The sequence below is a fragment of the Pelmatolapia mariae genome, linkage group LG4 (assembly GCF_036321145.2).
Source record: "Pelmatolapia mariae isolate MD_Pm_ZW linkage group LG4, Pm_UMD_F_2, whole genome shotgun sequence".
Lineage (NCBI taxonomy): Eukaryota > Metazoa > Chordata > Actinopteri > Cichliformes > Cichlidae > Pelmatolapia > Pelmatolapia mariae.
In genome coordinates this window covers 2143696-2155967 of record NC_086230.1, presented here as the reverse complement: position 1 = coordinate 2155967, position 12272 = coordinate 2143696, and the positions used below count along the sequence as shown (strand labels likewise).

The following is a 12272-nucleotide window of genomic DNA, read 5'->3' as shown; positions in this document are numbered from 1 at the left end:
AAAGTTACTTTCCCTAGTAACTAGTTACTTTGAAAGTAACGAGTTGTCAACTTTACTTCCTTTACTTCCTTGTGGAGTAATGAGGAAGGGAATATGATCAGAGTGGTTACGAAGAAAGACAAAAAAAAAAAAAAAAAAAAAAAAGAAAGTAACGAGTAACTTGAAGTAACTGAGTTAGTTTTGATAGAAGTAACTAGTAATGTAACTAAGTTACTAATTTAAAGTAACTTACCCAACACTGGTTACCACAATAATAACGTAGTTACTGTAACGCGTTACTTAATAACGCGTTAGTCCCTACACTGTCTATGACATAGTTTTACAACTCAGAGGTGGCCTTCTTTATACAGGCCTGTTTATTAAATGCATAAAACAAAATACAGAACAACTATTTTCCAACACATAACTCTCCGAACCCGCTTTCACTTTTATTTAGATGATGACAGTTTTTGCTCTGAATCCCCCCAAACAGCATCATCTCTGCTGTCACAGAAGTTTATGATTTTATTGTTTCTGCTAAAAATCAGCGCTGAAAATGAATTTAGATTGTTTTTCTCTATCCTAGAGATTTAAAACTATAATGTAAGTGGGCTGTAGTGTGTCATTATTTTTTGATCAAATATCGCAGTGCTCAAAATAAAACATCATCTTAAAAATGTACTTGTGACTTTTATGGATAGTATTATTAATATTTTTTAAGCAAATTCTCAAGGTCTACAGTGGCTCATTTTGTGATCACCTCAGGGGAAAGAAGAGTGAAGCTCAGCAGCTGATGATCATCAAAGAAACCATAAAAGTTCAAATCTTTATTCATTCCATCCAGAAAAGGTGTGCTGTACGTGTTAAAACAACAACAATTTGTCCATCCTGTTTTTGATATTTAACACCAGGTGAATCAAAATAATAAAATATTAACATTTGAACTCTTACCGGTAAAAATATATTATTTAATGTCTGTTCCTTTAAATACTGAAAGAAAAATGAAGAAGGAGAACTTCTTCTTTCTCAGACTGGACTTCCTCACATGGATCATTTTCTTGAACTTGAACACAATTTTTAAAAAAGAAATCAAATTAAGAACAGATTACTGGTTTGTTCTGTAGCTTCTGACAGAATTGTATTGACCTTCATTAACAGGTTTGATTTGCTCAGTTCAGTTTTTAGGACTTCTGCTCTGTGCTGGTTGAAATGTTGAGATTAATCTGTAATTGATCCAATTTCCTCATGGACAAAGATCAGACTGATTGACAGGACAGATGAGCAGAGGTGAAGAGTTTTTACCATCATCATTGACACCGGGACAGAAGAATGGGTAGAGTTTCTCAGTGAAGGAGCAGCAAGTAAAGGAGTAGATAAGAGCTGCATCATCTACATCATGAAAGGAGACCAGACCCTCCACATAATCCACAAACACCCCCAACTTCTCAGTACCAGACTGAAGAGAGAGACGGACTGGAGGGTCATTAAGTGCTACACAAATATTTTTATGTACCCCTAAAGTCTGGTAACCTTTCTCGGGACTCGGTGTGATGACTTCCTTCCTGTTCACTGACTTTCTGGCCACTCCTAAAGCCCAGGTGGTCTTTCCTTTAACCTGAACCTCAAAGTAAAATCTGCCTGAAGAGAAACTCTGCTTTGCTAAAACAATGTGAAATTCAGAAAATCTCTCTGGGTTGTCTGGAAGATCATTCTCCTTTTCACCACAGTGTACTTGTTTTCCATCATCTGCTCTGGACTGGTTTGCATCTTACTTGTGTGAATGATCCTTTTCTGTGGCTACTTCTAAGTATAGGTGGTCTTCTTTTCTTGCCTATGGTGTGCCACAAGGTTCTGACACTTTTACTTTTCTAATAAATACCAACATGAGCTGTACTTTTAAACAAGTTTTGGACATATTTCTAAAATATTTCTGTTTTCCTGTTTTTATGACAGGTGGTCTAATATAACCAGTGTATTAACACTAACTATTTGAGGATCATTAAAATCACATTTTAAATTTGGGTAAAATGCACATTGATTCTAGAGGAATTAAACCCTTAATCACAGGCTGTATTATGAAGTGTTACCTTGGAAAAGTACTGGATTTTTACCATGAATGTGTCTCAGTAAAGCTGATCGATGCAGACTCTCAGACAATACTGCATTTCACCACTTATTAAACACACAGCATTTACAAAGGCGCTGTTTCAATCAGTGTATTTTGCAGTCAGGTCCTCAGTGAGAAATGAGAGAGTTAACAGCAACAGCAGAGAAGAATTACAGAAACTTTTTTTATTGTTCTTCACTGAAATGACAAATGTCTGAAAACAGATAAGGACAGGCTTCCTTCTGCATTTTATACTTTATTAAGCTTTTAAATTAGAGGGAGTCATCTTATCCAGTGACTGAGACTCAATACTGTTATGTTCCTGGGTCGGTGACCCAGTGTTTTTTGAGTTTTGTACTTTTCGTTTCTTCTCATAGCATCGAGTTCCTTAGTCTTTTACTGTTTCTTGAGTTCTAGTTTTAGGTTTTGTTATGTGGCTTCCCTGTGTTCTGTTTCCTGTTTTATTGTGAAGGTCCGTGTCTTATGCCAGTGTGTTCAGATTGCATTTCCCCTGTCTCATCTTGTCAATTACACCCAGCTGTGTTCTTCTTCTGTGTCTCATTTCCCTGATTGCCCTCTGTGTATTTAAGCTCTGTGTAATTTGGTAAACCTCCACATCTCTCTGCATATCTTCCCGTGTCCTTATGTTTTCAGGTTTGTTGATTAGTTTCTCCCAGTCTAGGTTTTAGTTGCTCCCTGTTCCTTATTTCCTATCTTTATACTTTACCATCACTATAAATCAACGCTCACTCACACCCCAGCCAATACCTGTATTTTGGGTCCTTTTCTCACAACACCACACGACTGCTGCCCCAGCCGTGACAAATACACATTTATTCTAATGAAGACAGTCAGCTAAACTGGACTTATCCTTGAAAATAAATCACACCAGGAGTATTTAAAATAAATAATTTAAAAACATGCCAGAAATGGGGACAATTTCTCCATTTCCTATAAATCAATGAGGAAAAGGCTTAAAAAATCATAACAGGACAGATCAAAGTTTCCAGAGCAGAGATCAGTCTGGCTCTGATGGGTTAGAGCCAAATATGGAGCACAATATGATGGCTACTCAGAGCTGATGGTAGCCTCAGGTCTGCACTCTGAAGCAGGATCAGAGCCTTACTTCAGGTTTAGTCCTGAGTGTTAATCCCTGTGTGGTGGAGCTAAGCTGCTGCAGAGCAGAAACCAGAAAACTGACTAATCAGATTTCTGGAAAACACCATCACCATCCCTGGAAGATGCCTCAGAGTGCAGATAAGATGGTGAGATTTTGCATTTTGAAGCAGGAGTGTCAAACATGTTTTTGTTCATAGGCTCACAAACAGCCAGTCATCAAAGAGAAGTTCAATCTGGAAATGTTCACCTGAGCCAAAACCAAGATTTTAAAAAGCTGAAGTCAGGAGCTCAAAGTAAAACGCAAGCCTTTAGTTAACACCCTTAAAACTTTCTACTTTGAGATATTTTTTATTTAACGATAATGTCACAAAACAGATGAAGAACAGCCTGAGATATCATTAGATGAACATTACATATTAATTTTCACACATCTGAGTCTGCTGCCATTACACGTTCATTAAAGTTTATAACGACAGTATCTTTATGTCTTCTTGATTCAAACTGATCATCAACATATATAAATATTTAAAACTTTCCAAACATTATAACTCCAAAACAAGGAGAGATCAATTTTATTGACACAGTATATGAATTATAGAAAGTCCTCCTGAGAGGTTTCCTCTGATCTTTCTCTGCTGAGCATCAATAAGAAATTTATTTATAGGAGCTTTATAGGAGCAACTCATAAAGATGTCTGTGTGTTTCACACCAATGTGCTGGTGTCACCTGATTAAACCTGAACTCATACTGAGAAGCTTGGTTTTCTTTCCCCTTTTAAATGTAAAATTTAAATCTGTTATATTCAACTGAACAGCTTTGTTGATGATGATGTGGAGTTTGACGAAGAGAACAAAGACGTGAATGTGTTGGACTGCAGGCCAAAACTGTTATCCTCATCAGTGCGTGAAGTTTGATTGGTTCTATTTCTATCTTCTCTGTGTCAGCTTAAATGTTAAGCTAAATCTGTATTTGATACAATTTTCTCATAGAAAAAGATCAGACTGACTGATCAGTTATCATCATCCTCATCATCATCACTGTCACCGTCAACCATCATCACAGGACAGATGATCAGAGGTGCACAGTTTTTACCACCATCACTGACACCGGGACAGAAGAATGGGTAGAGTTTCTCGCTGAAGGAGCAGCCAGTAAAGGAGTAGATAAGAGCTGCATCATCTACATCATGAAAGGAGACCAGACCCTCCTCATAATCCACAAACACCCCCACCTTCTCAGGACCAGACGGAAAAAAGAAAAGGATTGAAGGGTCGTCAAGAACTAGACAAATCATTTTGTGTTCCACTACAGTCCAGTAACCATTTTCAGGACTTGGTGTGAAGACTTCCTTCCTGTTCACTGACTCTCTGGCCACCCCTAATATCCATTTGGTCTTTTCTTCAACCTGAACCTCAAAATAAAATCTGCCTGAAGAGAAACTCTGCTTTGCTAAAACACAAACACTTTTAGAAAATCTCTCTGGGTTGTCTGGAAGATTCTTCCTCTTTTCACCAAAGTGTACTTGTTTTCCATCATCAGACAGGATGAGTTCAGGATGTGCTGTATCAGGATCAAGAGTCACATCCACTGCATACTGCTGGACCCTCTTCAGCTCAGCCTCAAACAGCTTCTTCATGTCTTCACTGAGTATCTCCTTCAGCTGATCCACAGCTCTCACCACAGTCCCCTCATATGATGGTGGATGGATACTGACCTCTGTCCAGTCCTTGGTGGTTGGAGCAGCTTTCAGGGAGGAGAAGCTTTGGAGGAGGTGGAGGTGGTCTTTAGAGCGTGAGAGCTGCTCCACCTCAGAGCTCCTCTTCATCAGCTCAGAGATTTCCTGTTCCAGATCTTTGATGAAACCTTCAGCCTGTTTCTCTGTTGTTTCCTGTTTGTCTTCGATCTCCTTTATGAGCTCGTTCAGGCGTCTGTCAACAGACTCCTTCAGAGCAGTGAAGACCTGAACACCTTCTGCTTTCTCTCTGTTTGCAGCATCTTTACTCATCTTCACTGACTCTCTGATCTCCTGAATCTTCAGTTGTCTCTTCTGGATCATCTGCTGAGTTTCAGCCTCAGTCTTCCCCAGTTCTGCCTTCTTTCCTTCATATTCTTCTCTCAGAGGAACAAACTCATGAGTCTTGTGGTCTACAACAGAGCAGAGCACGCAGACACATGTCTGATCAGTCTTACAGAACAGCTCCAGATGTTTATCGTGCTTCATACACATCCTGCCTTCCAGGTTCTCCTCAGGCTCAATCAGCTGATGTCTTTTCAGACGTGAAGCTGTCAGATGAGGCTCCAGGTGAGTCTGACAGTAGGAGGCCAGACACACCAGGCAGGACTTCAGGGCCTTCAGTTTGGTTCCAGTGCAGATGTCACAGGGAACTTCTCCTGGTTTGGCAGCTTGTTGCTCTGAGCTGCTGCTGCTGCTGACTTTCTGCTGAGCTTCACGTCTGAACTGAGAAACTACATCAGAGATGAAAGTGTTGATGTGCAGCTCAGGTCTGGTCTCAAACACCTTTTTACACATGGGACACTGACACCTGTCACTGATATCCCAGTGTTGACTGATGCAGTTTTTGCAGAAGTTGTGTCCACATGGTGTGGAGACTGGATCAATGAAGACTTCCAGACAAATGGAGCACAGAAACTGATCTTCAGATAGAAGACAGCTGGCAGCAGACATGTCTGCACTCTGACTGAGAAAGAAAAGAAAATTATTTTACTAAAAATTCAAATTTTGAACGTGCAGGCACTCTCACATGCGAGCTGTCATAATTTTCAGTATTTGCCTGAATGAAAGGTGTCACTACCTAGACAACACCAACACATCTGCACTGATATTAAGGGAGAAGAAGTAAAAACCAGAAGTGGCCCTCTTTGGGCTCGCGCACTCTAGGGCCTCTAGATGTCTGGGGCCTGAATCTCCTCCATGCCTGCTTCATGCCTTGGGGGACGGGGCTATGGCTCCCCACACCCTCTAGCAGATTGTTACGTGGAGAAACCTTTTGAATACAAGCCCACTGATCCACACAGGTGTGCACACGGGTGTTTACAGACACAAACTACACCTTTCTTGGCTGCTACCTCAAGGCACATTGTGTGCTGTCGGTCCTGCGTGCTGAACAACAACATTCAATATTTAGTATTTACTGTTATTTACTGTTAGCTAGATTAATGTGATGGTGCTTTGTTTATTAAGTTGCTCCCTTCTCTCCCCCCCGCACCTCAACAGGTGGTCCGGGAGATTATTAGTGTGGATGCTTGAAAAGCATTCACAGTATTGTTATTAGTGTGGATGCTGAAGCATCCACAGTATTATTCTTCTACTTTTCATATTCCGTACGTTTTTCAGCATCTAACTCAGCACCGTTCAGCTTAGAAAAACCATTCAACCACTGTTAGATTCCTCTTCTTTTGGACATGACTGTTTGTATTTTTCTCATTTTTAACATTTATATTTTTTTAAATTATTCAACTTTATTCAACAAAACTTTACCATGTATTTCAATGGGAGAATCTTCAAATTCTAATTCAACTTACTCATCTTTCAACTGTATCTACTTCATCATACATTGACCTAGACCGACCATCCAAACCTTAAAACGAAGCCAAGACCTTGAACTTTTCAGCTTGTATTTATCTTTTCAATAAACATTACACTTTTTCTTCAGCTCCAGTTTAAGTTTTATGCTTTTTTTCAGCCGTTTCAGAGTTTATAATGGGTGTGTATGGGATGGAATGTTGGAGGTTAGAGTGAGACAGCTCAACTGTCAGAGTGGGAGCAGGGGGAAAATAAATCTTAAAATCTTCTCTTTCAACTGCTGCTATGTCCACTGTGTTTGGTCTACAGTCATCATTTAACCTCAAAACGTAGCCACCGTTGTTCTCTTTCCAACAGCGTGTCTTCCAAAACTCAGAGATGTAAACTTTTCAAACTGTGTCGATCCAAGTGGAGGGATAACCTTCTAACCGACCCATAGAAACCCATTATCTCAACAGCAGGAACGACCCCACTTTTTAAATCACTCCTTTGACCACATTTTTGACAGCAGTAACATAAAGAACATACTGATGTGTAGAACAATTCCTTGGGATCCTCACAGTTCAAAAATGATTTTCACATGAGTAAGGGTCTTGGATTTTTCAACAGGTACACCGATGCATATTTGACAGGGTTTTGCACACAGTAGCTGTGTCCCAAAATGTACGCTCCATCCTCCTGACCGATTACATCACAGCAACGCGACGAAGGCTGTCCCAATTCGTAGACTCCTTCAAATCCAGCCGACAAATGTGTCCTCTTTTTCCCCAGATTTGAAGGATGGCCCACCATATCCCAGAATTCATAGCGCGGCCCAGCCGATTCCAGTTTTCAACAATGGCGGCCGCTACTAAGTTTTAATATTACTCTTATTACTCTTTCTGGGTCACAAAATAAACTTTTAACATATTTTCAGGAGACAATGTAGCTGTGTAAACTTCAAATATCTGCTTGGTTTATCAAGAGATCGCATATTTGCAAAAGTGCTCCGACGTTTTCGGAGACGTCTGTTACCCAGCCGCTCAATGGCTAGCTGGGGGGTTCAATGGTCACTCAAGCCGTCGAGAACAGCGGACTCCCGGCTTCATTGTTTTCACATCCCCGCGGTCTTTCGCTACTCAGGTTAAACATGATATATAAGTCACTCGGATAACTTAAGAATGTTATTGTTTGGCTTTTTTCTGTGTTTTATTTGTTCTGGAGTAAATCGGTTTGGCTGAGATCAAAGTTATTAGGTTAGATTAGATTAAATAAAACTTTATCAATCCATCGGGTGGGTTTCTCTGGGGTTTTCACACAGCTGAATAAACGTCAAACAGAAAACTGATTAAACAGAAGTGTGAGATGGTCGAGAATTTACTCCCGTGTCCTGTTATATTTTAGATAGCAAGGAGCAGACACTGTTGCCTGAAAATATCTTAAAAGGTTATTTTGTGACCCAGAAAGGGTAATCTGGGGAAAAGGAGGATCGCGGTTGTCCAAGCCTGTGCGTACTTGTGTGTACTTGTAAACGCGGCAATGGCAGAGGAGCGCAGCTAAAAAACTTTTAAATATGACTTTTTCTGGGTCACAAAATAAGCTTTTAAGATATTTTCATGCGAGAATGTAGCTGTGTAAAGTTCAAATATCTGCTCGATTTATCAAGACATCACATATTTGCAAAAATGCTCTGACGTTTTCGGAGACGTCTATTTTTTTTAATGCTTTGTGGCAGCTTTTGAACATCTGTGGCATCTATTAATGTCAAATCTAGCCTTTATTTAACAACATAAGCAATCTGCTTTTATATTTAACCGACTTTTCTGTTTAATTACATTTTAAATAATAATAATAATAACAATAGTATTTATTTTGTTAAAAAAATGTGTTTAAAAACAAGTTTTGTTGTGAAAGCTATAATCCAGATTAGTGGCCTGTTAAATGGTTAAAGTCTAGGTTGGCTTCATACTTGAGAATAAAGTAATATAGCTTGTCCTTCTAAAGAATTAAGTTAAATTCCACAATTTAATCATAAGAAACATTATGTTACATATAAACCCTGCCATATGTTATATCTGGTCATTTTGCTTATTAGAAACTTTAGATATTGGAAGTTAACTTTTAACAAGCATGTAATGATTATATTTAAATTAGGTGGTCTTTTTTTAAACACATATCTCTTTAGGCCTAAACTGACAGTGCCAATACCACACATTCAGACACAGTAGTAGATGGTGTTTTTAATACTATATGTGTTAGTCTAATTTGGTTGTATGGGGTCTACATTGACCTTCTGTGTTGTAAGTTATAATAATTGCACAGCCATTAAGGATCAAATCAGCTTCTAAAAAATTTTCTGTTTTTTCTCCCTCTGCTTGCTTCTTACTGTCTTTGAGGCCGATCAGGACCAGCACTCCTGCTGTTGGACAGAAAAACATCAACTCAGTGGTAAGTATTTTGGTTTTCCAATATTTTAGCAATTGTCAGTGACATTTATATTAATCAGGCTGAACTTTATATACAATACAAGGAGCATGAGACCAAAACTGAGTCCACAAAAACAGTTCAAAATAGGGAAGCAATGTCCAAAGAGGTCAGAAAGTCAACCCAGGAGGCGACAGCACAAAAGTTCACAGTTCAGCTGTTCTGGGGGCCGGCCACGTGAAAAGTGGTAGTGGCGGCAGAACAGGTCCGGAGGCCGGCCGCGTGGAAGATGGCGGCGGCTCTCAAGCGTCGGGCGTACTGGTCGAGGCTTGGTGGGCGCAGGACCAGACGGTGGCGTGGCAGCCACAGGCGATGGAGCTGGACCAGACGGTGGTGTCTTGGACCCGCCAGCGGAGACGAGGAGGTGCTGGCCGGGCTGACCAGAGCCGCCAGCGGAGACGAGGAGGTGCTGGCCGGGCTGACCAGAGCCACCAGCGGAGACGAGGAGGGGCTGGCCGGGCTGACCAGAGCCGCCAGCAGAGACGAAGAGGGGCTGGAGCGGTTCTGCGGAACCCCCAGCGGAGACGAGGAGGGGCTGGAGCGGTTCTCCTGAACCCCCAGCGGAGACGAGGAGGGGCTGGAGCGGTTCTCCTGAACCCCCAGCGGAGACGAGGGACGGCTGGAGCGGTTCTCCTGAACCCCCAGCGAGAACAGATGCAGAGCCAGCAGGTGCGGAGATTTCTGGCTGAGGGGACGCTAACTGTAGCTGCACAGGGCACGCAGTCGGCTTGGGATGCAACGGCTGGGGCTGTGTGGGGCAAACAGTCTGTCCAAGATTTGTCAGCACCACGCAGTCCTGTTCCGGGGAACAGGAACGGGTGCTGGGCCTGGCCGAACACCAGCCATCCCCACCCGAGGAACAGATATGGGCGCAGGGATGAGCTGGGCTCTGGCTGCCTTTACCCTGGGGGCCGGTGTAGGTGCAGGAGCTAGCTGGACCTCTGCTGCTCCCACCCGAGGAACTGAGACAGGTGCAGGAGTCGGCAGGGTCACAGTTGCCCTCACCCGGGGAACCGGAACAGGCACAGGCAATGGCTGGGTGTCCATCAACCCCACCCGAGGAGCAGGTATGGGTGCAGGGATGAACGGAGCCTCTGCCAGGCTGGAGACAGAAGCAGGGACCAGCTGGACCTCAGCCACCCTCACCCGAGGAACTGATACGGGTGCAAGGGAAAGCTGGGACCGAGCTGCCCTGGAAACAGGAACTGGAGGTGGAGAGCGAAGCACAGGAACAGTAGCAGTCATTGGGTAAACTAGGTTATTGGTGCCGAACTCAGTTTTAGGAGATCTAGGTTTAAAGCAAGCAGGTCCTAGAAAACCCACTGCTTTTAAACTCTCCAGGTTAGAGCTAGCGGTCCTGGAGGAGATTAGCTAAGAGACAGTCACAGAAGCAGTTTCAAAACAGACAACATCACTAACTGTCTCTTGAGGAACGGTGTGCTGTCTAACACAGGTCAGGGAAGGGAGAACGCCAGAGACAGTTCTTTTCAGACTCTCGGATGGAATGAAAATCACAGGTTGAGAAACAGAATCAATTTTCAAACAGTCCATAGGTGAAGCGACACGGCTGGCCGACTCAGAACTAACTGGATGGGGAGCCACACAGTCCAGGGACGAAGTAACACCCACAAAAGTTTTCACAACCACTAGTTCAGAGGACTAGTGAACAGGATCAAGCATGCATTGCCGTGGGTCACAGAACTTGACCTGATCAGCCAACTCTGCAACGCTTAACCCCAGTCTTTTGGCCAGCTTAACAAAGGAAGCGGCCATCTTGTTACCACTCACTCGAGAAACTGAATGATTAATCACTGGTTGTGGAGCTGACTGGGCCACACTGGACAGGTCAAAAGACAAAACGGGTTGGAACATGCAACAGTCACTAGAAGGAGCATCAGCTACAGAACACACAGTCTCAGATGGTTTGTGCTCCTCAGCATGCACTGTTATATCTAGAGCTGATGATGGTGGTGGTGTGTGGCTGAGCTCAGACTGGGAGACCTCAGAATGTACAGACTGAATAAAACAGTTCTGCGGGGCGACAATGCTGGTAGCAGTATGTAGGTGAGTCTGGTGTGGAATAACAGTCTTTGGTTCAGCTAACTCTACAGGTGAAACATTCATATTGGCTAACTCAGGGAGATCACTGCAAGCATTACAAGAATCTGAGGGCTCAAAACACAAGGATCACTAGTGAGAGCAACCAGTGAATAATTTGACACTGAGGTGCCTCGCTGAATAGTGTCTTTAGAGTCCAAACACAAAGTGGCAGAATTGTCTGAGTTAGGCAGCACAATATCCACGGAGGGCCAAACAGTGCTACTCACAGTGGTGGATAAGTCATGAAGTCCGGGATCAGAAAACTTGGGCTGAGTGTGTGACACACAGTCACTCTCTCCCAAGGGTGCAGCCTGCTCAGCTGTACTGGAGCGACGGCGGCGTGAACGCCGTTTTTGCGAGAAGGGGGAGGAGATGAGCCGGGCCGCAAATCCTCCAGCGGACCGGGCTGAACATCCTCCGACTCTTCATACTGGAGAGGCAGCTCCGGGCTGATACGTACGGTGGAGACGAGGAAGTCCTGAATGAGGGGGTGTAGCGCGCCGAATAGCCAGGGGAGTCCGGAAACCATCCTCTGTAAACGAGTGGCTAACAACTCCCGGTATTCTGGAACTGGCAGCGCTACCCACTCTTGGCAATGATTAGGGATGGGTATTGATAAGATTTTCACGATTCCGATTCCATTTTCAATTCTGTTTAACGATTCGATTCTTTATCGTTTCTCTTATCGATTCTTTTTAAAAAAAGAGAACACTAAGGTCGATTAGCTTAGAACTTTGTTTTATATCTTCTCTTTGAACAAGATAGAAATTTAGGAGTAACATGGCCTTACAAACCCAACAGTGAGATCTTAAGAGATCTACAGCCCACGGCTCTTCAATGGGGTGTCACAGGGTCCCCAGGGAAAAAAAATTGTAAATGTAAAATAATAAAATCAATATTCTTCTGTAGCAATAACAAAGTATAACATAAATTATTCTGTAGCAATTACACAAGAATATC

The 12272-nt window shown here is 42.6% G+C and overlaps 1 protein-coding gene across 1 annotated transcript; it reads right to left on the bottom strand.

Annotated features, from left to right (window-relative positions):
• Window positions 1-1222: 1222 nt before the first annotated feature.
• Window positions 1223-5891, bottom strand: LOC134625681 (E3 ubiquitin-protein ligase TRIM21-like). The gene is made up of 4 exons (XM_063470938.1): window positions 4266-5891; window positions 1752-1810; window positions 1493-1613; window positions 1223-1435 (listed from the first exon to the last, which is right to left on the bottom strand). The coding sequence occupies exons 1-4, from the start codon at window positions 5889-5891 to the stop codon at window positions 1223-1225; spliced, it is 2019 nt and encodes a 672-aa protein (XP_063327008.1).
• Between the last annotated feature and the right edge of the window lie 6381 nt (window positions 5892-12272).